Source organism: Podarcis tiliguerta (genome assembly GCF_965153285.1).
Source record: "Podarcis tiliguerta genome assembly, chromosome: 3".
In the NCBI taxonomy this organism is placed as follows: Eukaryota; Metazoa; Chordata; class Lepidosauria; order Squamata; family Lacertidae; genus Podarcis; species Podarcis tiliguerta.
This window is the reverse complement of record NC_139536.1, coordinates 30,705,574-30,728,098: the sequence shown is the minus strand read 5'-3', so window position 1 is coordinate 30,728,098 and position 22,525 is coordinate 30,705,574. Positions and strand designations below refer to the sequence as shown.

At 41.2% G+C, this 22,525-nt stretch overlaps 1 protein-coding gene across 22 annotated transcripts in view; it reads left to right on the top strand.

Annotated features, from left to right (window-relative positions):
• The window catches only part of ENAH (ENAH actin regulator), a 146,482-nt gene extending 128,957 nt beyond the window's left edge, over positions 1–17,525 (top strand). For 9 of the 22 annotated variants that reach the window (XM_083434435.1, XM_083434446.1, XM_083434447.1 and 6 more), the window contains 10 exons: positions 314–669; positions 3,663–4,430; positions 7,031–7,323; positions 8,019–8,152; positions 8,447–8,501; positions 9,027–9,075; positions 10,247–10,313; positions 11,922–12,000; positions 13,168–13,225; positions 14,218–17,525. In XM_083434435.1, coding sequence (XP_083290561.1) covers positions 314–669; positions 3,663–4,430; positions 7,031–7,323; positions 8,019–8,152; positions 8,447–8,501; positions 9,027–9,075; positions 10,247–10,313; positions 11,922–12,000; positions 13,168–13,225; positions 14,218–14,255 — 1,897 coding nt within the window. In that variant the 3' untranslated portion in view covers positions 14,256–17,525. The remainder of the gene's footprint in view (positions 1–313; positions 670–3,662; positions 4,431–7,030; positions 7,324–8,018; positions 8,153–8,446; positions 8,502–9,026; positions 9,076–10,246; positions 10,314–11,921; positions 12,001–13,167; positions 13,226–14,217) is intronic. The other 13 variants (XR_014509756.1, XR_014509760.1, XR_014509761.1 and 10 more) reach the window with 6 other exon arrangements.
• The last annotated feature ends 5,000 nt before the right edge of the window (positions 17,526–22,525 follow it).

The window sequence follows — 22,525 nt, the reverse complement described above, 5'->3', positions numbered from 1 at the left end:
TTGCTGTTCTGGCTTCTGGGATAGCTGCACAGCCTGCATTCGCTCCATAAGACGCACACACATTTCCCCTTACTTTTTAGGAGGGAAAAAGTGAGTCTTATAGAGCAAAAAATACGGTAACTGTCAGGGGTTCTTTACCTTTACTTTAACCTTGGTTTAAGGAACCGTTTGGTGTCTAGCTTATATATCTTGAGTTTCCAACACTGATTATTATGTTCACACACTGGCTCGCTGTGTATGTGTTCGTAGCCAGGTGGCCTTTAATCTGGTTTTGGCTCTTCATTTTAACACTCCCTGTTTTCCTCTGTTGCAGGCAGCTGCAGGAGCAGCAACGGCAAAAGGAGTTGGAAAGGGAGCGGCTGGAACGCGACAGACTGGAGCGCGAGAGGCTGGAGAGGGAAAGACTAGAACGAGAGAGACTGGAGCGCGAGAGGCTGGAGAAGGAGAGGCTGGAGCGAGAGCGGCTAGAACAGGAGCACCTGGAGAGGGAGCGGCTGGAGAGGGAGCGGCAAGAGCGAGACCGGCAGGAGCGGCTGGAGAGAGAGCGGCAAGAGCGGGAAAGGCAGGAGCAGGAGAGAGCAGAATGGGAAAGGCAAGAAAGGGAGCACCAGGACCAACTGGAAAGAGAGCAGCTGGAATGGGAAAGAGAAAGAAAACTGTCAAGCGCTGGTAAGAATTGCAGTGTGTTGTTCTGAACTGTTAACGTGATGAAATTGATCAAAGTAATCACGTATTAAAATGGCTTATTTCCCGTTTTCCTGTAAACTAACTTCCCAAAATTGGAACCTTATTGCCAGCAACCAAACTTTCTGTATTTCTCAAATAGTATATGTGTAGGATGGTGTTTTTGAGCCTTCTTTCTTTTTTCTGTTAATCTTTAAGAAGCAGTTTATATAACATCAGTTAGGAAAGAAATCCTGCATTGATCACTTAAGAAGGAAGCCTAGAGTTCTGTGCTAAGAGAACTACAGATTCTCACAACTCAGAATCCGTGTCCCTTAATGCTAATCCCATTGCCAGAACTTTAAATCCTCCTCTTACCCTGGGCTCTGTTTCTGTTCTTGCCCTCTTGTTGTCCTCCCTTTCCTCTCCGCCTTAGCCTCCTCTATCCTGTCCTGTAACCTTACCTGCAGCTTGGGCCCTGTATGTCCCTTACCTTTCAGGACTTGGGTGAGAGGCGTGTTGTGCTTGAGAAATGCTGCTTATATCGGGCAGATTTCGTTCTCTCAGTGTGGCTCCAACCATAAGCACACTAGGGATTTGATGGCCAAGTTCTCTGGCAGTTTTACTAGCCAAACTTGGTAATTGCGAGAAAACTTTGACATTGACGTCCGTCAGTTGTCTGCGTAATTGAATGTTTGGCATGAGAGTTTAATGTCAGTAGGCAGACCTCGTGCAAAGAGTCTTGCAAGAGTCTTTTAGCAAGTTGTATGGATAGTATTTTAGATGAGTCACTGTACAAAATTACTTGGATCAAAGATGGATCTGTATTCTTCGGTTAGTTCTTCTTTGAACGCAGAGCTATGGCTTTCGTTGTTGTTATTGTTGTTGTTGTTAGAGACTACATTGATAAATGGTTAACTTGAGAAAAACTTTCAAAATCTTACTTTGTTTCCAAAGACCAACCAATAAAATATGAGATATAAACTGACCATTGGTGCAACAGATCCAATAAAATATGACCCAGCCAATAGTTCTTTCTATGATAGAGTAGCACAGAATGCTTAGGATGCCTGACTGTTTATATTTTTTTGTTTTACGTGATCAGAAAGTTGGGTCATCTCTTTTTTGGGAATGTGACATTATTCTTTTTATATTCTTCCAAGGCTATATGCCTCAGAGACTTGTGTATAAATCTACAGCATAGGACTTGCTTCATTGCTGAACAGGAGTGCAGGCCGGTGTGTGTGTGTTTTCCTGAGGCCAAATGGCTCAGGAAATGTGCATCACTCTTGAGTATAAAACCTAGAACTTCAGGAATGGATGCAAGCTCATTACAGCACAATGTTCTTGTTTGGACATAACATTAACAGTAGCCCTGCTTTCCCTGGGAATGAGCGCTTTTCTTCTACAGTGTAAATGGGAGAGGAGTTCAGAAGCTTTTGCTTTTGCATTTGATTAACTACAGCTTGCCATGTTGTCTGAACCTGGAGGAACTATGGTTAGTAGCAACAAGCCAACTTCATAAACTATAGTTCGTGAAGCTGGTTGGTTTTGGCTAACTTTAGTTAATCTTAATTACAGTTTAGGCTTCAGTTGAGACACTGAAATGCACTTAATAAAAAATGGAAAAGGAAGCTTCTGATCTCCTCTCCTGTATTTGTTCTCGTTTGAATGAAGCTAGTGTAATAGCATATGCAGGCAATGCCTGGAGCTGTGTAAAATATTTTGTTTCTCAGTGTAATAAACATAGACTTGGTTTGTGCAGATTTGCTCATAAGTCCACAAAAATTATTAGCCGACATTTTTTACTAGCATGCCTGCAAATATTTTTGATAGCCGCAAGTGGCACATCAGCACTCTAAAAGAACTGATTAATCTTCCAATGTCCTGAAGCTTGATTCTGCCTTGCCTTGTAAACAGGAGGCAGTTCTTGCTTGACAAAGGCAAGCAGGCAAATGGCTATTTGCAATCCTGAATTCTCAGCTACTTTTGTTTACTGTATTTCCTGTTTCTAATTAATAAAATATTTGCTTGAAGAATGAACGATCTGTAAAGTGGAAATTTGTATAAGCCAGTCACTTTTGAGGAACAATTTTCTAATTTCTCATGTTTCACATGCAGTTCTTACTTTTGGGGCATAGTTTCTACTTACTGTTGATGAAGTGTGAGCTTTCAACTGCAATCCTGTTCTCACTTACCTGGGAGCAAGTCTCGCTGAACTCTGTGGCCTGGTTCAGAAACCATTTTAAATCATTGTTAAAATGAAACTATGCTTTAATGTGAACGAGCAGGGTGGCTGGCTGTATGTTGCATGCTATCCCATGCCTGTGAGTTGATTCTCTCTCAAGCCAAGAAGAAAGTTTGTCTTCTGCTCATGATTTGCTGGGAGAGGAACAGGCTGCTAGTCTCAATTCACATGTAATGTGAAGCCAGCCTTGGGTTTGTTGAAGGTGTTGGGGAGGAGTGCAGCAGGGACTTTCAAGGACTGTGCAACAGCACACTGTTTGTTCACATTAAACCATAGTTTTAACTTTAACTACGATTTAAAATGATACCTAAATCATGCCAATGGGGCCTACATCTGAGCAGAAAACGCACTGGATTGCACTGTTCATATGCTGAAATTGTCATTCAGTAGTATTTTTTAAAAAAAATTCTTAAGATCACTTCACTTGATTCCAACCAATTGATTTTGCTGATTACTTTTGAGAACTTACTGTGTAGTGGAGGGGTTTGGGCATTGTTGTTGTTTTTGCGTTTCCAGAATGTGCTTGTAAATTCAAATGTTGGCACAAATATATATGGCAAAATTGGAAGCATCTGTTGACAGTGTATAAATTCTCCTAACAGTAATTTACTTGTGCCTAATCCTCTGGTACTAACTATAGTCTACATTTATACATTTTGTTTGAATGCTGGTTTTGTTGCTTCATTAGCTCCCTTTTTCTCTCTCTCCTCTTTTATCCTGCCTTTGCTGCTGCTTTCCATCTTCTGTCCAGCTCCATCTTACGACAACTCCCCGTATAGTACTTCACTTCCTGAATACTCCAGTTGCCAGCCTCCTTCGGCACCACCTCCTTCATATGCTAAAGCAATGTCAGACTCTACTCCGGATTATGCTAATGTGACTTCTGCACAATCGGTTTCTTCTCCCCCTACACCACCGCTAAGGCACTCTGCGTCACGTTTTGCTACATCTTTGGGCTCTGCCTTTCACCCCGTCCTCCCGCATTACGCCACAGTTCCTCGTCAAGTAAACAAAAATTCTCGGCCACCTTCGCCCGTGAACCCCCCAGCCCCTTTGCCCCCTAGTACCAAGTCCACTACTTGGTCTGCTTCTAGTTTTGCACCTCTTCCCCCTTCTCCTCCTGTAATGATCAGCAGCCCCCCAGGCAAAGCCACTGGCCCAAAGCCTGTTCTCCCCATTCCAGTAACCGCTCAACTCTCCCAGTTGTCCCCATCCCCTACTGCACCCAATGGTCTTCCAGAACTGGCAAATTATCCAGCACCTTCGCCACCTACCTCTGGTCCAACGCCGCCACCTTCCTTTCAGCCTCTCTCGCTCTCTGGACCTCAAGCTTCCTCTCCAAGTTCCCCATATGCCTCGACTCCCTCATCCAAGCCTAGTGTTCTCCCTTCTCCCTCTGCAGCTCCCCCTGCCTCTGTTGAGAACTCTCTAAACTCTGTGCTGGGAGACTCCTCTGCTTCTGAGCCAGTCTTGCAGACAGCCTCTCAGCCGGTTGAACCTCCTCCTCCGTCCCAGCAGGGTAAGGTTTCTGTTACTGCTACTAATTAACTAATCAGGAATGCACTCAAGACTAATTTGCACCTGAAACTTGAATTAGCATGTTGAAAAGCTGCAGTGATCTTAATACCCTCAGCAAATGTTCAGCAGAATGTCGTGAGGAATTGTGAAACTTTGAAGAGCGGAGATGTGTTTTTTTCAGTCAAATTTAAATAGTGTATTCTGTTTTTGTTTTTGCATTTCTGGAAGTCCGCTGAAAGAGTTTTGCTAGGTGGAATTGCAGGTGTTGCATCGATTTAATATGTACCTGAAATTTCTGAGGAACCCAAAGGCAGTTACTTAATGTGATACAAATATGGTTTATAACAAGATGAATTGATCCTTTTAATGTTTCCCTCAGTCTGGGCTAAACATTTTAAAGAGTCTGGTACTCTAAATAACTCACAACTCAGGAGCAGGAAACCCTTTATTGATTTGAGGTGTTCCACCACTGCAAGGACAGATGAAAATCAACTTGCATTTCATAGTAAATTTACTTCTGTAATTGTGGACCACCCTTGGTTAGGGATTTTTTAAAAAATAAAATAAAAATCTTATTTTTCATCCAGGCGGTGGGGCAAAACTACTCATTCCATCAACGTTTAAAAGTCTTCTAACTCACTAATGTATGCTGTATTAATATTTCTGGAAATAAGCACGGGCATGAGGTGCAAATGTATAACGTATCTTGTCTTAGGTTTGCTTAAATTGGTGGAATTTAGGCCTGTCTTCTTTAGACTTATAGTGGGGATACAAACATTATTGATGTTGTGATCATCACCTTGAAAGGAGGGTATTTTTTATTTTTCTTATATTATGTATTTTGTGTTTTTATGTTGTAAACCACCCTGTGGTCTTCAGATGAAGGGCAGTATATATATTCAATAAATACAAATAAAGAAGAAATGTAGTAGAACTGGAAAAGGTGCAGAATGTGGGCAAAATGATGAAGGTGATGGAGCAGCTTAGAGCTTTTTAGTTGGTGAAAAGGGGGTAGGCATAATAGAGGTGTACAAAAGGGAATAGACAAGTTTTTCTTGCTCTTTTAGTTCTAGAACCTGAGATCATCCAGTGAAGGTGATCCCTGGGAGATTAAAGACAAACAAAACTAATTACTCATTCGCCTAGTTTAGGCATGGGAAACTTCCTAGTACAGCTCCCAGTTTCCCCCTCATTGCTATCTCCCCAGCAAACCATGCCCATCTTTCTCACATCTGACATCATCTGTGATGTCAAGTGTGGGGCAGGTAGAAATGTGCCTGCCAGTGCACACCTGGGGAATCTTAAAGTGCACTGCCAAGGGAGGCTCCCCCTGTCACTACTGATCATCAGATTGCTGGTGAGAGCAAACCAACTGGAGTTGGCTGCACTATGAATTTACTCATGGGGAACTCCATAGCCAGCAGATTCCCGCCAGAGTTGATCAGCTGATTGGTAACTTCAAGCAGCACTTGTCTGGGCTTGAATACAGAGGTAAATGGGTCACCTGATATCATAGTGCTGTCTGATGATTGACAAGTGAGAGAACCCAGCATTTGGCCCACCAGCTGAATCCAGTTCCTCACTCCTGATGCAGTGCGTAGTTAAACTATGGCATTTGGTACCACACGGTGTAGTAATAGACACCAACTTGCACAGCTTTAAAGTAGGGTTCGATACATTCATGGAGGATAAAGCTATCAATGACTACTTGCATCAAGGGCTATATGTTCTCCATACCCGTTATTGGGAATCATGAGCAGGAGAGTACTGTTGTGTTCCTGTCCTGCTTATGTGCTTCCCATAGACATTTGGCCGTCATGTGAACAGAGTGCTGGACTAAATGTGTCCTTGATCTGATCCAGCAGGCTCTTCCTTTGTCATTGGGCTTCTATGCATAGATTTTTCTTGTGTACATCATGTTCTACCTCTGTCTTTAAGGTAGGGGTCTGTTTTGTTTTTTGATAACGTTGTGCAAAGGCCGCTCAGTATCAAGTCCCTCAAAACATTCCCATGAATTTTGTTTGTGGCATCTCTGTTTCCTCTTAAGAAGTTTTGAGGGTACAGTGGTGCCCCGCAAGACGAATGCCTCGCAAGACGGAAAACCCGCTAGACGAAAGGGTTTTCCGTTTTGGAGGTGCTTCGCAAAACGAATTTCCTATGGGCTTGCTTCGCAAGACGAAAATGTCTTGCGAGTTCCTGCGGGGTTTTTTTCCTCCCCCCCCCCTTTTTCCGAAGCCGCTAAGCCGCTTAACAGCTGATCCGCTAAGCCGCTTATCAGCTGATCCGCTAAGCCGCAAATAGCGCTAAGCCGCTAATGGGCTTGCTTCGCAAGACGAAAAAAACCGCAAGACGAAGAGACTCGTGGAACGGATTCTTTTCGTCTTGCGAGGCACCACTGTAGTTTTATTTCAAGCTGAATTGTTTCTTCATTACTATTATTGTGTCCCTATTAGAATGAAGGAATGTTTTTCTTTGATATTGAAACCAGCATGGGGACCGTGCAGGTTTTTTCTTCTTAATGTAGTATAGAATTGGTTTCCTGACAGTCTTCCCTTTTTGTCACAATTTTTGTTTGGTTTTTGTGTGTGTGTTTTTAATTAGGTGTTATCCAAGGACCACCTGCACCCCCACCCCCACCGCCTCTCCCACCTGGCCCTGTCCAGTCACCACCAGCAGTCCCCCCTCCCCCTGGACCCCCTCCCCCTCCCCCTCTTCCACCATCGGGGCCGCCTCCCCCACCACCTCCCCCCCTTCCTAACCAGGTTCCTCCCCCACCTCCGGCCCCTCCTTTGCCTCCTGCGGGTTTTTCCATGGGATCGATGTATGAAGACCACCGTCCTTTAACAGGACTAGCAGCTGCTCTTGCTGGAGCCAAACTCAGAAAAGTATCGCGGGTAAGCACAGTTCCAGACATTTTCATTTTAACTTTCGAATTAAGGTCTTCATCTGCTCAGACTGTTCATAATGAATGTCTAGAACAGCGATCAACAATGTCTCTAAAATGCCTATATCTAACTTTATTAGAATTAACTGTACAGTGGTACCTCGGAAGTTGAACAGAATCCGTTCGACTTCCAAAACGTTTGGAAACCAAACCGCAGCTTCTGATTGGCTGCAGGAAGCTCCTGCAGCCAATTGGAAGCTGCGAAAGCCCCATCGGACGTTTGGGTTCGAAAGAACGTTCGCAAACCGGAACACTCACTTCCAGGTTTGCAGAGTTCGGGAGCCAACCGAACCAAATGTCCGAGTACCGAGACATTCAGGATCCAAGGTATGACTGTAATGGGATACTGTTCAGATGTAACCCAGTTTTGGCCTTGCAGGTCAAATTTGATAGGTGGACAGGCTTCTGCTGTGCTTCTGCTGCTTCCACAAATAAACAAAACAAGGAGCACAGCTTGGAGGTTCCTCAGCCCTGGGGCATGGCTAGGCTTTCGCTTAGTCAAATTAGGCAACCTACCGGTAATTATTAAAATACTTCGAACTTTCCCCAGACTATTTCAGACCTTTGTTGCCATCTATAAAAGCTGACTCCTCATTCTAACAATATAATGTCCATGTCTCTACTCTTGGGCCTTGTCAATTTTAGAATGAAGATTCTCCTAATACCAGTGGAGGAGCGAGCTCTGCTTCGCCCAAAACAGATACTGGCCGTGGGAATGGGCCGCTCCCGCTTGGAGGAAGCGGCTTAATGGAAGAAATGAGTGCCCTGCTGGCAAGAAGGTAAGATGATAGTTTAATTTTTACATCTTTAATATTGTTCTCACTGTACAGGTTTGGCAGGTGTGTTTTCCCATCGCGGGAGCAAATGGCAAAGAGCTATGGACACCTCAGATTCTTGGTATGCATACTGTATGATGCGCCTATGATGTGAGCACATTTTCAGTGCATCTTGAGTGTCATTTGTTTCAATGAGGACAATTTTCACAAGCTGCCGAGGAGCGATAGCAAAGCCATAGATTGGCAAGTAGTGTTGAGTAAGGAGTAACTGAGTTCACTTTTTGTCCCTTCTTGAAGGAGACGAATTGCTGAGAAGGGATCATCAGAAGCAGAAACCAAGGAGGAAAAAAATGTAAGTTGACAAATTAATCTGGCATAATATGCAACATACCATATAACCAAATTACAGGTAACTCACACCTTATGCTTATTTTATTTACATGATCACAGCTTTGCACACACCACACAGCTGCGATTGTGGGCTTACCTGGCAGCATCTCAGAGCACTTGCACCTCCTGCCTTCTTGCTGGGCTTTGAGAAGGCAACAGGAGGGCTCTGAGACCCTGCCAGAGCTCTTAGGCCACCTTTCCACACCTGGGTAAGCAGCCTTCCACCTAGCAGAGTGGGGGTTCCTGATTTTACACATTTTTGTGTTTATACATGGACCCTCAGAACCAAACCCTCACATAAGATGCAAATTACCTGTATTTTAATTTTTGAGATTAACTTGCCTTAATGGGGAAAACTGCTTTGGTGCTTCATATCTGCTAAAAAAACCCCAATAACTTTAAATGTTCCATCTGATTATTTCACCTCACTTCTGGAAATTTTGACTAGACTTGCAGGTTGATTGTATTTTTCATCTAATTTAAATAGGAAGAACCAGAGCATTCAGCTTCAAAGCCTCCTTCAACAAGCACACCTGGTAAGTTGTACAAAACTGTGACATTCACATAGCTGACACAAATTTTGTGCATTCATTGTCCTTGCTTTTAAGGTTCACTTTCCAAAATCAAGTATGTCAGTAACAACATAAGCTCTATATCTAGAGCAGATTTCTAGTTTGACAAGCAAAATAGCAATCTCTGCAGCTTTTAATTGGATGCTGTTGCTTGCTGTAAATATGGATGCAACAAATTTCTTAAGATAGAAATGTTTTAATTCCTAGAATAATAGAATCGTAGTGTTGGAAGGAACCCCAAGCCTCATCAGTCTAACCCCCTGCAATGCAGGAATCTCAGCTAAAGCATCCATGGCAGATGGCCATTCAACCTCTGCTTAAAAACCTCCAAAAAAGAAGAGCCCACCACCTCTTGTGAGTTCTTCAAGGTCAGGCATCCCCAAACTCAGCCTTCCAGATGTTTTTGGGACTACAATTCCCATCATCCCTGACCACTAGTCCTGTTAGCTAGGGATGATGGGAGTTGTAGTCCCAAAACATCTAGAGGGCTGAGTTTGGGGGTGTCTGTTCAGTGTGTTGTGCGTACCTCAGGCGGGATTTAAGCTGTTTCCATCTTAACCTATCATAATGGTGCTTGTATATGGGCTCCCTTTTTTAACTCTTCCTTTCAACCAGTTTTTTTTTAAAGGGGAATATAGCATATATTTTCTTTTAAAGGACTGATTGAAAGGAAATAGGTAAAGGGCAGTGAGGTAGATGATAACCAGTGATTCAGCATTGCAAAATTCTTAGCAGGAGCTTTAAAAAAAGTCTCTCTGAAGTGAGAGGCCCACAGGATGATTGAGTTTGTACGATGGGTGTACATAGGAACAAAATGCCCTAATGGCTGGGGTCTAAATTGTCTCTGTCTCCCTGGGAAGACTTTCAGGTCACAGTGTATCTTTTACTGAAAGTGTTGGCTCGGCATGCTGTGGGTAAAATTCAATATGGATTATTGGGAAATGGGTGGAGTACACAAGATAGCAAGTTTTTCAATGTCACAGCCAGGCGCAAAGTGATTGGAGCTGTACAAGTCATCTTAGCTCATAAAGATTACTCTTTTTAAAGTACTATTGTTAACAGCTCAGAGAAGGACTTTTATACAGCAGTAAACAAATGTATGTAAGTAACATCCAGTGATTTTTATCTCCTGCAGAGCTAACAAGAAAGCCTTGGGAAAGAACGAGTGCAATGAATGGAAGCAAGTCACCCATTATCTCGAGGTAGTTGTCTTTTTTTTTGCAGGGTACAACCTCCACCCACCCCAATGTGACTGGAACAGAGGAGTTTTATTTTTAAAAATTGGATATTAAAATGCAAACCTAAGTATTTTATGGCTATAGATAGTGTTCCGTATCAAATGAATCTTGTGCCAAGGAGTGGAAGAATCAAATACCTTTTAGCCCTTCAATTATTTGTCCTTTAAAGATTTTTGTTTGTTTGTTATAACAAAGCATCCAGTGAAAGATGAAGATCAGTAATAAAACAGGATGAGGTCACTTTCCTTTTTCAAGAAAGCCTGATATTGAATTACTAATTTTTACATTGTCATAGCAATTTTCCCTCAGGAATTAAACAAGTAATATATTTAGAATAAAGTTATACCAAGCTTAAGTAGTAGATTGTGTACGAGTTCAGCATTAATATGGAGTTGAAAAATGATTTCACTACAGAGTGTTTCCCCCAGGCTGAGGGCAATGAAACAATTGCTGAGATGGCTAGAGCGCTGGTGGAGAAAAAATTGTTCTGAATCGGACCGAACATGGGTTAGAGCTCAACGTCAAGCCTACCAAGTGGCGATAGCAGCAGCGAACAACACCTTCTTCGCCGCCTCTATTGCATCTGCTGAAAACAGTTCCATTAGACTCTTTCAAGTAGTTCATAATTGAACAGAACCACCTTCTCCATTGGGGACCTATAAGGACTCCCAAGATCTCTTGCAATGATTTCAAACAAAAAAATTGGAGATAAAAATCACTCAGATTGGAACTAGTGATGGTGGTGAAGGTCCTGTGTGAGTGACTGGATGCGGTTGGAAGGTAGATGGCAGTTAATAGATTGACATTGAATCCCAAGAAGACATAAGTACTGTTTCGGGGGGCAGGTGTGGGGGACTCCCTGGTCCTGAACGGGGTAACTCTGCCCCTAAAGACCAGGTGTGCAGCCATGGGGTCATTTTGGACTCACATCTGTCCATGGAGGCGCAGGTTAATTCTGTTTCCGGGGCAGCTGTCTACTAGCTGCACCTGGTGTGGTGGCTGAGACAATGTCTGCATAAAGTAATACCTTTAGTGGATTCCTCCACTAGATCAAAAGCCTGAGGACAGAAGGAGCCCATTGTTCACTGATGGTGAAGTTTGGGTCCAAGCTTCACCAGCAATGAACACACTAATTTGCCACGTAACCAAACATCCCATGGCCTTCCATTAGCTGTGTGTTTTTAGAAGGACAGAGAAGCATTATTATAATTATAATTTAATATTGTTGCTGCTTTGAAGACTTTATATCAAGGCAGGATATAACCTTTAATGTAAAGAAGGCACTCAGAAGTGAAACTTCCATTTAAAATCAACAACGCAGCATTCTACTTTTAATGGTCAGACTGCCATTCTCCTGATATTTTTCAATTTGAGCAAAAGTCTATCTAGGTCCAGCAGAAGCAGTTTGCTCATCAGTCAAGGATACAGAATAATGAGACTTCTTAACTACTTGGCAGGGGGCGAGTTGTAAAGGCATAGTAGGCAGTAGATCACTGTTCTTATCAACTGAATTGCTGGTGGAAGTGGCACATAGCATGATTAACTTGAACCATGTTTGTTTGTTCTTCACAGACCAAAATCTGCATCCTCTGGGCAACCCAGTACAAATGGAGTACAGTCTGAAGGGCTAGACTATGACAGATTGAAACAGGTAAATATTTTATACTAGAACTCTAGTCCTAATGATACAGTGTTACCTTGGGTTAAGAACTTTGCTTCAGGATGAGAACAGAAATCAGGCGGCGGCGCAGCAACAGCGGGAGGCCCCATTAGCTAAAGTGGTACCTCAACTGTTTCAGGTTAAGAACGGACCTCCAGAACAAATTAAGTTATTAACCCGAGGTACCACTGTATTGACTTTAATTGTTTCTGGTTGACAACAAACTTTATTTCTATAATTTCTCTGCCATTTGAGCAGCATGATGGTGTACAACATGATAGAAAGTACAACATTTTAAAAAAACCACAAATATGCTTAGTATGCAGGTCTTAAAGTAGTCTATTGAAAACATCTACAGAAAACATCTAGAAATGGCTGCCTTCAGTCACTATGAAACACTTTAATGAAAAGGTTTTAACCAGTTGTCAAACTGCCAACATAGGTGGTTAAACATGCATCCCACAGACATTATTAAGCTTCTGGGCTTAATATCCTGGTTAATTAACAGACATTAAACCAGAATTCCCAGTTTTGACCTTAATAAGGAACTCTAGTTTTAAATGAGCAGGATCTCTAAATGAATGGCAGAGGGGACATGGGCAAAGTGCACAGGCCTTAAACTGGTTTCTGGCTTCATAAATTGTGGTTACGAAGTAGATAAGAATACCTCCTAATCTGACAGAGAATTGCTACTTAGCTACTTTCATTGTAAATAAGCACTTCTTTTTAAGGCATTGCATCAATACTGCCCCTGTTTTACATAACATTTCCTCTGGGAGGGGGGTTTTCTGCACACAGTGAGGCAGCAAAATCACCCTTTTCTTCCTTATCCCATCACCCTTGCCTATCTTGCCACTGAGATCCCTGAGTTTCCACAAATAGATGCAACAATCAGTATGCGATCAATTCCCAGATTTGTGTGGTGGAGAAGAATTAGCTCTACATTTTGAGCTTGTGTTCACTGGATTCTCTCTGTGCACAAGCTCTATACAAAAGTAGGGGGAAATTATAATTTGATCTGGGTCATAGAAACACTTCATTTGGAGTGTCGCTACTTGAAATTTAAAAGTAGGCTTGTTAAATCTTTTTCAATTTTGATACCTTTTAAATTGCCTTGGGCAAAACTTTTGACTTTTTAATTCTGTTCTGATACTCTAGGATATTTTAGATGAAATGAGGAAGGAATTAACGAAACTAAAAGAAGAGTTAATTGATGGTGAGTATTTCAACCTACGACTGGTTTTCAGGATTTTAAGAATGGAATTGTATGAATGGGTTAGGGTTTTGAAATAGGAAATTCTCAGACCTCACATGCTGACCTTTCGTGGCACATGATCTTGACCCCCAAATGTTCCACTATCACCATTACAATGGAGGAGTATGTTTCAATTGATCAAGAGTTTGGCTTCAGGTCCATGAAGCCTCTATCCACTCCTACCTGAACTGATATCTAGTTTTGGGGCAAGTCGCTGTTTTGCCTCAACCTCCCTATCTATAAAATGGTGATGTAAATATCTGTTAAACTGGCCTGCCTTCAAAAGGTGATGTTCGAATATAAACTTGGAATTTAAAGCAGACTGCTGATTAAAAGCTCTGGATAAATAGTAAATGTCCTTAGACCCTGCCCCACTTTATTATGTACTTAGGCTGGCTGTGGCACTCCCAGAACATTAGATTACCAGAGCATGGTTTACTGTGACAAGGCTATCCATCCAAGAATAACAATAGCTCTAAACCAGCTAGAGCTGGAAAAGCGCACTCAGCACCACCAGAACCACTTGGGCTTCCCCGGACAAAGCTGGATCCAAGAAAACACCCAGGCTATGTACCTGGTTTTTCATGGGAAATATAATTCCATTTAGAGTGTGCTGTCTACCTAATTCCCAGACCCTAGAAACACCTAGCAACAGAGCCTTCATCTTGTCAGAATTCACTTTCAGTTTATTAGTCTTTTTGGGACTACCACACTATAATGTAGCTCCCTCGGCCTGAAGAGAGATGAGCGCCACAACCCCGTAGTCGCCTTTGACTGGACTTAACTATCCAGGGGTCCTATACCTTTACCTTTTACCTATAGCCACACTGTCTGTACTATGTTTGAGGAAACACTATCTTGATACAGGTTTTCTCAAATGAACAGACCACATCCTTTCTCTGTTGAGATACTGAAGAGTTTTAACAGCAATTTCCCTCCTCTTTCCAAATCAGCAATCCGGCAAGAACTGAGCAAGTCGAATACAGCATAGTAGGACTTAGCCGTTGTGACCACTGGTTTTGGCACAAAATCGACTACATTTTGCGAGCTGTTAGAAGAAAATGGAAAAAAAATATACTTGGAAGAAGGGCAAGATTCTGAAAGCTTTCAGACATCACTTCGGTATACGATTTCCCTTTGCTGCTGTTTTCTGACTTTAAACCTGGTGGAAAATGTTCTTAAGTTGCGGTAACGATTTATGCAGAAAATCCTATACCTGTCAGACGAGATCACAGTGCATTGAAATGTTTTCATATCGAGATGAAGCTGCACATTCACAATTCATTAAGACTAAAAGAGAGAGAGAGAGAGAGAGGAGAGAGAAAAGCTTGGGAAGGCTTTTCAGAGAGGTTTTCTTAGTGAAGGATTTAGCAAGTTATACTGTTGTACAAATGTATCTCAGGTTAGTCTTCCTATCATATGGGGTGTTTCCATGAATTAAAGATCAAACATGACTTCAGTTCACAAAATAAAGAGCAGATAAGAGTATGTTGTAAAATACAGTATTGGTGAATGAGGGATCTTCTAGGATGTGATGATATATTGAGTTTTGGAATCTTATGATAGGAAGCCTCTCTAGTTAGCCTTCGTACAGTTTTGTAGGGGAAAATGCAAATGCTGTCCTGAGTATAAAGATGTAGATGCCTTCCTAAATTGTAATGCTTTACCAAATCTAAGACTTCTCCAGAAAACAAATCAATGGTCAGATGTAAATTGTTAGATTGTTAGAGACTTACCGTAGGTTTTTGAGCTTTTAAGATTTATGCATGTAGACATTTTTGTAATATAACACAACCACAGAGTTGGCTTTTTAATTTAAAACATCCTTGCATGCCACAAATATTAAGTAGCCTTTTTACAGTAAGGCCTAGTTAACGCCCAGGCAAAACTTGGGAGGTGTAGGGTTGGGGGTAGGGTGACTTTTTTTATTTAAAAAAATTTGTATTAATTACTGCACTATTTTTCCTTATATTGCATGCATGTGTAATAATAAGGAAAATGTTGTGACTTATCAGTAACCATGTTAAATAGAAGCAGATACTTAATAATTTTTTTGTATCATTTTGTTTGTATTTCAAAATTAGTAATGCTTCAGTAAGAGGTTTGGAAACCCTTAAGCGATTTTGCTTCTTTTTCTTAACTTGGTATAAAGTTAAGCATCATGATTAAACTTAGAGGTAATTTTTTTTAAAAAGAGGCATACAAAAGTAGTACAGAGCAGTCTTTCCACAACAGCTACTTGAACCTGTGCATTGAGGTCAGTTTCTACTTAATTTGGGTGTGAGCGTAGTGCAAGGGTTATTTATGCTGCCAATCCTTTAATCCCAGTTTAAGTGACTAGGAGCAGGTCATGAGGTCATGTACTTCTTCCCAACCTCTCCCCAACGTAAATTCCTCCTGCCCATCTCTGAATCGTGGTTAGCGGTTGCATCGTCACTGGCCGTAAACTTGACAATACCATATTTTAACCAGGACTGGAAAAGCTTTTGGTGCCCGTGCTGCCTGTAACCAGGGTTAAGGAGCTGGGGGGTGAGCAGGTCATGCCAGGAAAGGTGCACATTTTCCTACAGCTTGCTCCTGTTCCTTTAACCATGCAGTGGACCTAGGTCAGGCATGGCCAAATTTGGCCCTCCAGCTGTTTTGGGATTACAACTCCCCATCATCCCTAGCTAACGGGACCAGTGGTCAGGGATGATGGGAACCGTAGTCCCAAAACAGCTGGAAGGCCAAGTTTGGCCATGCCCTGACCTAGGTAGTCTAGGTCAAATATTGATGCACAAAGTCACACAATGGAAAGTCTTAAGAACAGTGGTGGCAACAACATATTCTTCAAAGATGGAATTCACTTTGTTCCATCTCCTGTTCCAGTGTCCAAACCTTTACTAAGATATCCCATACAGACTTCCAGAAAGGGATGGGGTGGGGAATCCTGCAATTTTAAATGTTGTAATTCGGCAAATAATGTGCAACAATCTCTAATTCCCACTGCCTCTTAAATTCTCCATGCTATATAATAGTGCCATATTTATCTTGTGAGCTATGCTGATTTGAAAAAAATAACTTGTGGCTATGGACAGAATTACTCATTTTCTTGAATTACCCACTTTCATCCAGTTTAGTTCGTAAGAAAGCTTTATTTACCATATCCTCCCAAGTGTTGGGCACCAAAGCAAATTAACAGCTGCTTATTGCTGCTTCAAGTTTTCATTGAGGACATTCTCTGTTTCCCCTCTTTCTGTAAGATGGAAGTATGGCATATAAAATATGATCCAAAAATCAGTGGCTACATTTTTTTTTAAAGTGTTATCTGCATGCATTAGTTGAAGGCATTTTTTAAAATAACAAGGCAAACAGATGTTGCTCTCAAATTAAGAGGAGGCATTTTCATCTTTTAAAAGTAATTTCTGATTAAACAGTATAACCCTAAATGCTTACTCTTTTCAGAAATCATGTCTGATTTTGTTTGTAAAGAAAATTCAGAGATAGCCTAGCCGAATGTTAGACGTGTAAGTGGTCCAAAGGTAAGAAAACTGAGTTACTAGATTGTGAACGAAACTGGTTAATGCACTAAACGTTTTGTGCCTTGGTCTAAAAATAACATGATTTCTGTGCAAAAGGAAAAAAGAAACAGGTCTTTGTACTCTTTCTACATGCATAGTTATGTGATCCTGAATTGGACCGTTCCAGGAAATCCAATTTTAGTTAAACTGTAAATTAAGGCTGTTTTAATGACAGCTATGCCATTGCTAGATAGTCCTGTAATTAAAATGAGCTACAGAGGAAGCTTAGGTTATTTTAATTACTGTTCTTTTAAAAAAATGTTATGATGGTTCCTGTGCTTTTGTACAGCGGATGCCTTAAGCTGAATATGGTTTAGGGGATCACTTTTAATTCCAGGAAGGTATTGCTTTCCTCAACACTGTGATCTGATCTGTGATAAATCTGTCCTATTCATACACAAGTGGCTAACAAGTCAATTGCAAACAAACTGAATGTACAAATCTTAGTGCTGGTGCTGAAATCTCTTCAGAGTTGTCATGAAACAAAGTTCATTGTTCAAAAAGTTTGCAAGCATCAAGTGTCAATCAAAACTGAAGATGAAACACTAATGAATGTTGAATTTTCATGCATTTAGTTTTACCTCCTTTTGAGTTTTTCAGTTAATTCTCTGCTATTTTTACCATATTGTGTCATTTTAAAATTTCTTAAAATGCTAACTTTGTTTTGTTTGAGCAGATGAAATAAAATTGCAATATATACATGCTGCTGCTATTGTTTATGAGACTTGATGTCATAATGAGAAACTGATTCCTCCTCCTTGGCGTCACCTATTCCTATTGTCCTAAATTCATAGCATACTAAACATGCTACCTCCACAAAGAATGTAACAAATAACGCTCATAATTCAAAACTTATGCTGAATCCAAGAAAGTGGAGCTATTTCATCTTGAAGTTGCTTTTGAGCTTTGTTTTGTCTCCATCCAGGCTCCCCATACCAATGAATGAATGAACACACACAAACACAACATCACACTACATTATGCTACACAAAAGCAACACCATACATTTTGTCCAAACAGTTGTTTGTGCTTGTTCCTTTGTTTCATTTCTTTTAACCCATTAGTCCCCACCCCCTTTTTTTCCTTTGCTGACATCTTGTGTTGGATATAACGCAAAAGTGATTTGTGACGCTTTCTTTGTCAAGCTTCCACCCTTTCACTCAAATCACTTCTCACTTCCTAGGTAATGTCATTTATGTGATTTGTTTTGGGACTACAGTTCCCATCATCCCTGACCACTGGTCCTGTTAGCTAGGGATGATGGGAGTTGTAGCCCCAAAACAGCTGGAGGGCCAAGTTTGGCCATGCCTAGACTAGATCATAAAAAGCTCCCTGTTTAAGTTAGAAAGACAAGATCAGACATTAATGAGGTCAAAGAGAAATTATGGGCTTCATTAATTAAATGGAACCAGGGAGCACTTTCCCATCAAGTAGAGAGTATGTGGGTATCTTGACAGTGACATTAGAAAGAGGATAAGTTGCTGATATATGTAGAAAACAGAAGCAGAGGAGGAGGGACAGTAAAGGCATAAACATCTGATTTGAGGCTGGAAGAGAGTACTATGGAGAATTGTTAAAACACTTAAGTAGGTAACCATATGCCTTTCACTTAGGAAACAGCATTTTGAGGGCATTGGATTGTGTAAGCCTAGGTTTCCCTCTGCTGACTACTTTTGGAATTTCAACTATTTAGGCATGAGCTTAGTTTGTTAAAAGCAAGTAAAATGTGACACTCCATAAATAGGATTTATACTTTATACACTCAAAAGAAATATTTGTCCAACTAAATCATACTTGGAAATAAATGGACTTATCTTAATTTGAAGAGTCTGTATGAGTAACCACTGGATATCACCTTATGCAAATAACTACACAGGGACATTTCATTTTCAAAAATTACGCCTAGTAATTAAAGCCTGCCAAGCTATCATACATCTCCCATGAGGGAGGGGAGGGCTGTTGTCACTTGTTGGAGGGGGGAGCCACCAATCATATTCAAGTTTAGCGCACTGCATATGAATTACAACTTATTGAGTGTGTAAGTTTTGGGGGCAGATGGATACCATGTCAGCCTGATCAAAGTTCTTAAGAGCCACATACAGCAAGGTGTTGGTATGCAGCACAAGAAGCACAGTCCTTGTTCCTGCAGCTTCCCCATTAGCACTCCCACATATTGCCTCCACAATTGGTTCATTTCCCAGGATCCAGTCATTGCTCTCGAGTTTTTCATGGCATATGTCTCTCCCCACTTCTATCATTCACCCAGCTCTTCTTTGGTAGGTGGGTTGTCCTGTTCTTGCTGCCGCCACCTTTGCTCGATTATGCCAGATGGTGTTGGCAGTCGCTAGCAGTTGTGTGTTGATCCACACAGCCACCATGGGAAAACACAAGATCACCAGATTTGCTTGTGCCGTAAGTGTTGTGCCCAGTAGCATTTAACGTTCTTTCTTCCTTGCCATCTCTTTTAAGGCATTTCCAAGGGCGATGGTATAATCTTTAGCAGCTGGTGAACAAAGCCAGCGTCATTACTTTGATTCTTCCTTCCATTTCGGTCATGACAGGAGCAAATGCTTCATAATCACCTGCTTCTTGTAAAGGCCTTTAATGCGTTCTTCACAATAGCGGTGCCTTCTTAAAGCATTCCCTAAACCAGCTCAGCATTGAACTGAGCTTAGGCAGAATTAAATTCCTTTAACGCTTTTCTTTTTTAAAAAAGAAAAAGAAAAAAAGAATGAACATTGTAAGATTCCATGATGATCGGTTTACAACAGGGATGGAGCACCTATGACCTCGATAAGTGTTTGCTGGTCTACAGCTTCCATCACCCTTGAACGTGCTGGCTGAGCTTGTTGAGAGAGTCCAGCAATATCTGGAGGGCTACAGGTTTCCCTCCCTTTGTTTATGAAAAAGGGATGGACAAACCACCTGGAGAGGGACAGGAAATACTGAATTGGGCTGAGAATGGGGGGAATCACTTGGACTGGGGCTGAGTGCAGGTGCTGGATGGTAGGGAAGTGATTGGGCTGTGAACCCTGTGAGGATAACTGCCCACTTTTTTGTTCCCCTACCCGGAAAAACTGTCTGGACAAATGCTGGCTCCTTCGGCCTGTAAAGCGAGATGAGCACTGCAACCCCAAAGTCGTCTGTGACTGGACTTAACTGTCAGGGGTCCTTTACCTTCACCTTTATATTGGGTTGAATGGTTCGTGCGTCCCAACCTAATAGGGCAGGCAGAAAGCCATGAGAAGGGTATTATATCTATGAGTTCTGGGCAGTCAGGGAGGCTGAAGGAAGCAGGGGAGACTTGTGCTGCCTCCAACTTTCCAAGGCACATTATATAAATAGAGCTGATAGGCCCCTTACTGAATACTGGATCTTGACCTTGGCTTAACCAGGCTGACAGAACAGCACATGTTCCACTTTGAGAGACTCGTGCTGCCACTTAATTTCCAAGGCTCTCCATGCAAATTTCAAAAAGCAGATCTGGCTTGATAGAAAATTAACAATATCTGAAGCAAGATGAGCTCAAGAAAAAGCTATAGCAAGTGCATTGTACCCAGGCACAAGGAAGGCAGTAGTTTTCTGAGAAATTCAACCTCACGAGGCAGAAATTTCATACATGCCACATGGATCTCTCTGAAGTTGCCACTTTTAAGATCTTAATAAAACTCTCTAATTTAGAATGTAACTTTAAACAAAAGCAACCCCTCTTTTCAAGCACAAGACCTGTCTTTGCTTCATTTCCCTTCAAAGTTGAGTGTTTTCCTTGCACAAACATACCAAAACAGCAGTGGTTTAAGAAATAAGCGACCGCATGGTCTATTGCAGCCTTTGCCAATGTAGTCCAAAACATTTAGAAGGCACCGAGTTGGGGAAGGCTAGCCTAGTGGTATTTTAGAAGTTCAGTGTTTTAAAATATTTAAATGACATAAAAATGGATGACTGTCTTCAGTTACTTTCCAACAATAGATATCCCAAGTATCTTCTTTTCATCCTGACAGGCAAAATCTGGGGAGAAAAGTAATGTTTTGGTTTTTCGCAATCAGACACAATGCAGAAAGCACCTTGTATGGAACTTGCTTGACAGTAGACTCTCAGTCTGAGAGCTACTGTGCTATTTACATTATGTTTAAGACTTCATGTACCATATACCTACAAAACCAAAACAACACTTGAACAGTAGTAAGTCCTTTCATTTAGCAACTATTTATCACTATTTGGAAGCCATAATTGCTGCTGATGGTGCTGCCTACATTGGACTGCTTACTGAGAACCTTTGCAACTTAAGTTGATAGCTTCCTTGTAAATCAGAGCAGGCGAGTCAGACAAACATGAAAGTAACTTGGTGTTATGAAATTCTCTGCTAGTATCAGATTCAAGTCCATTGCTTGTACTTAACATTCTTGTATTAACCTTTCATTCCCCGCTTAATTTTATATATACATTCATTTAACAGCAATAATTTCTTGCGAGTTTTGGGAAGGTGGTCTTTGGCTTGCTGTTGGCCCTTGCATTTGTAATAAAACCCGATCTAAGCTATAGTTATAATGGCACCTAACGTCTCTGTGTCGCTTAATAAAATGAACTCTAGACCTGCATGTCTTTTCCTTGGCAGCTACTGTGGTCTAACATAAATTTGTCTTAAAGTTGCAAACCACTAAGATAGGATGCTAACATAACCTAGTAAGGGGGGGTGTTAAGTAAATTAATTCAGTTTTTATATTGATAAGTACCTAATTCAAGACTTAGATTTGATAAAATGTGGTACATACAAATACATAGCTTAATTTTGTAAAAACCAGTTACAGCTCACATTGCTGAATTTTAGTGTGTGCATATATATATAATATATACGTGGTGCATATATGTGAAGTGTATATTTCACTAATCTGTAAAATATCCATGAATTGATTTGAGTTCTGCTTTTAATATAAATTCAGTTCCAGTTGTAGCATTAACTGGGACAGGAGTTTTCTGCCAAAGTGACAAAATAGGGGGGGGGTGCAAACACAGTGTGTGTTCTCTATAAAACAAAAGTGCCTTAATCTCACATTAAAAACTGTATGAAATGCATGCTAATTTTCTGTAATCACTTCTATACCTAATGTGCATGGCATTAATATGTAAGTCTGCATAAATAATCATCATTGGAATCAGGTTGCTTTCTTCTGTCCTAGTTCTTCCATCATGTCCATTCTTTTTGCTTTGCTGGTTTTCTAGATGGTTTCTTACTCTGCCACTTGGTATCTAGTTACCTTATGAAATAAAAGTTAATCTTATGTAAAAAAAAGTGAACGTTGTATTATTTTACCCCATCCAAAGCTCTACTGAACTGTTTACCTTGGCAGACCGTAAAGAGAAAGTAACCTTAAGCACAAGGAAAACCAGTTTCTGTTTGCTTGTTTACTTCTCTTTTCAAAGTTTTGTATCCTGTCCTCCAAATCCATTCACGTTACCGAGAGCAGCGTACAACAATCAAAATGCCACAGCCCGTGAAAACAATATAAAAACGGGCTCTGCAAACCCAGCACAGCAAAAGCTTGCTGGAACAGGAATGTTTTTGCCAACTGACAGCAAGTGCCGAGGGCGGAGGTATTCTATAGTATGAGGGTGTCCCGTGAGAGCCCTTTCTCTCCTCCAAGCCAATTGCACATCTCCCAAAAGTCAGACCCAACAAAGGGCCTCTGTGGTCGGCACCAGA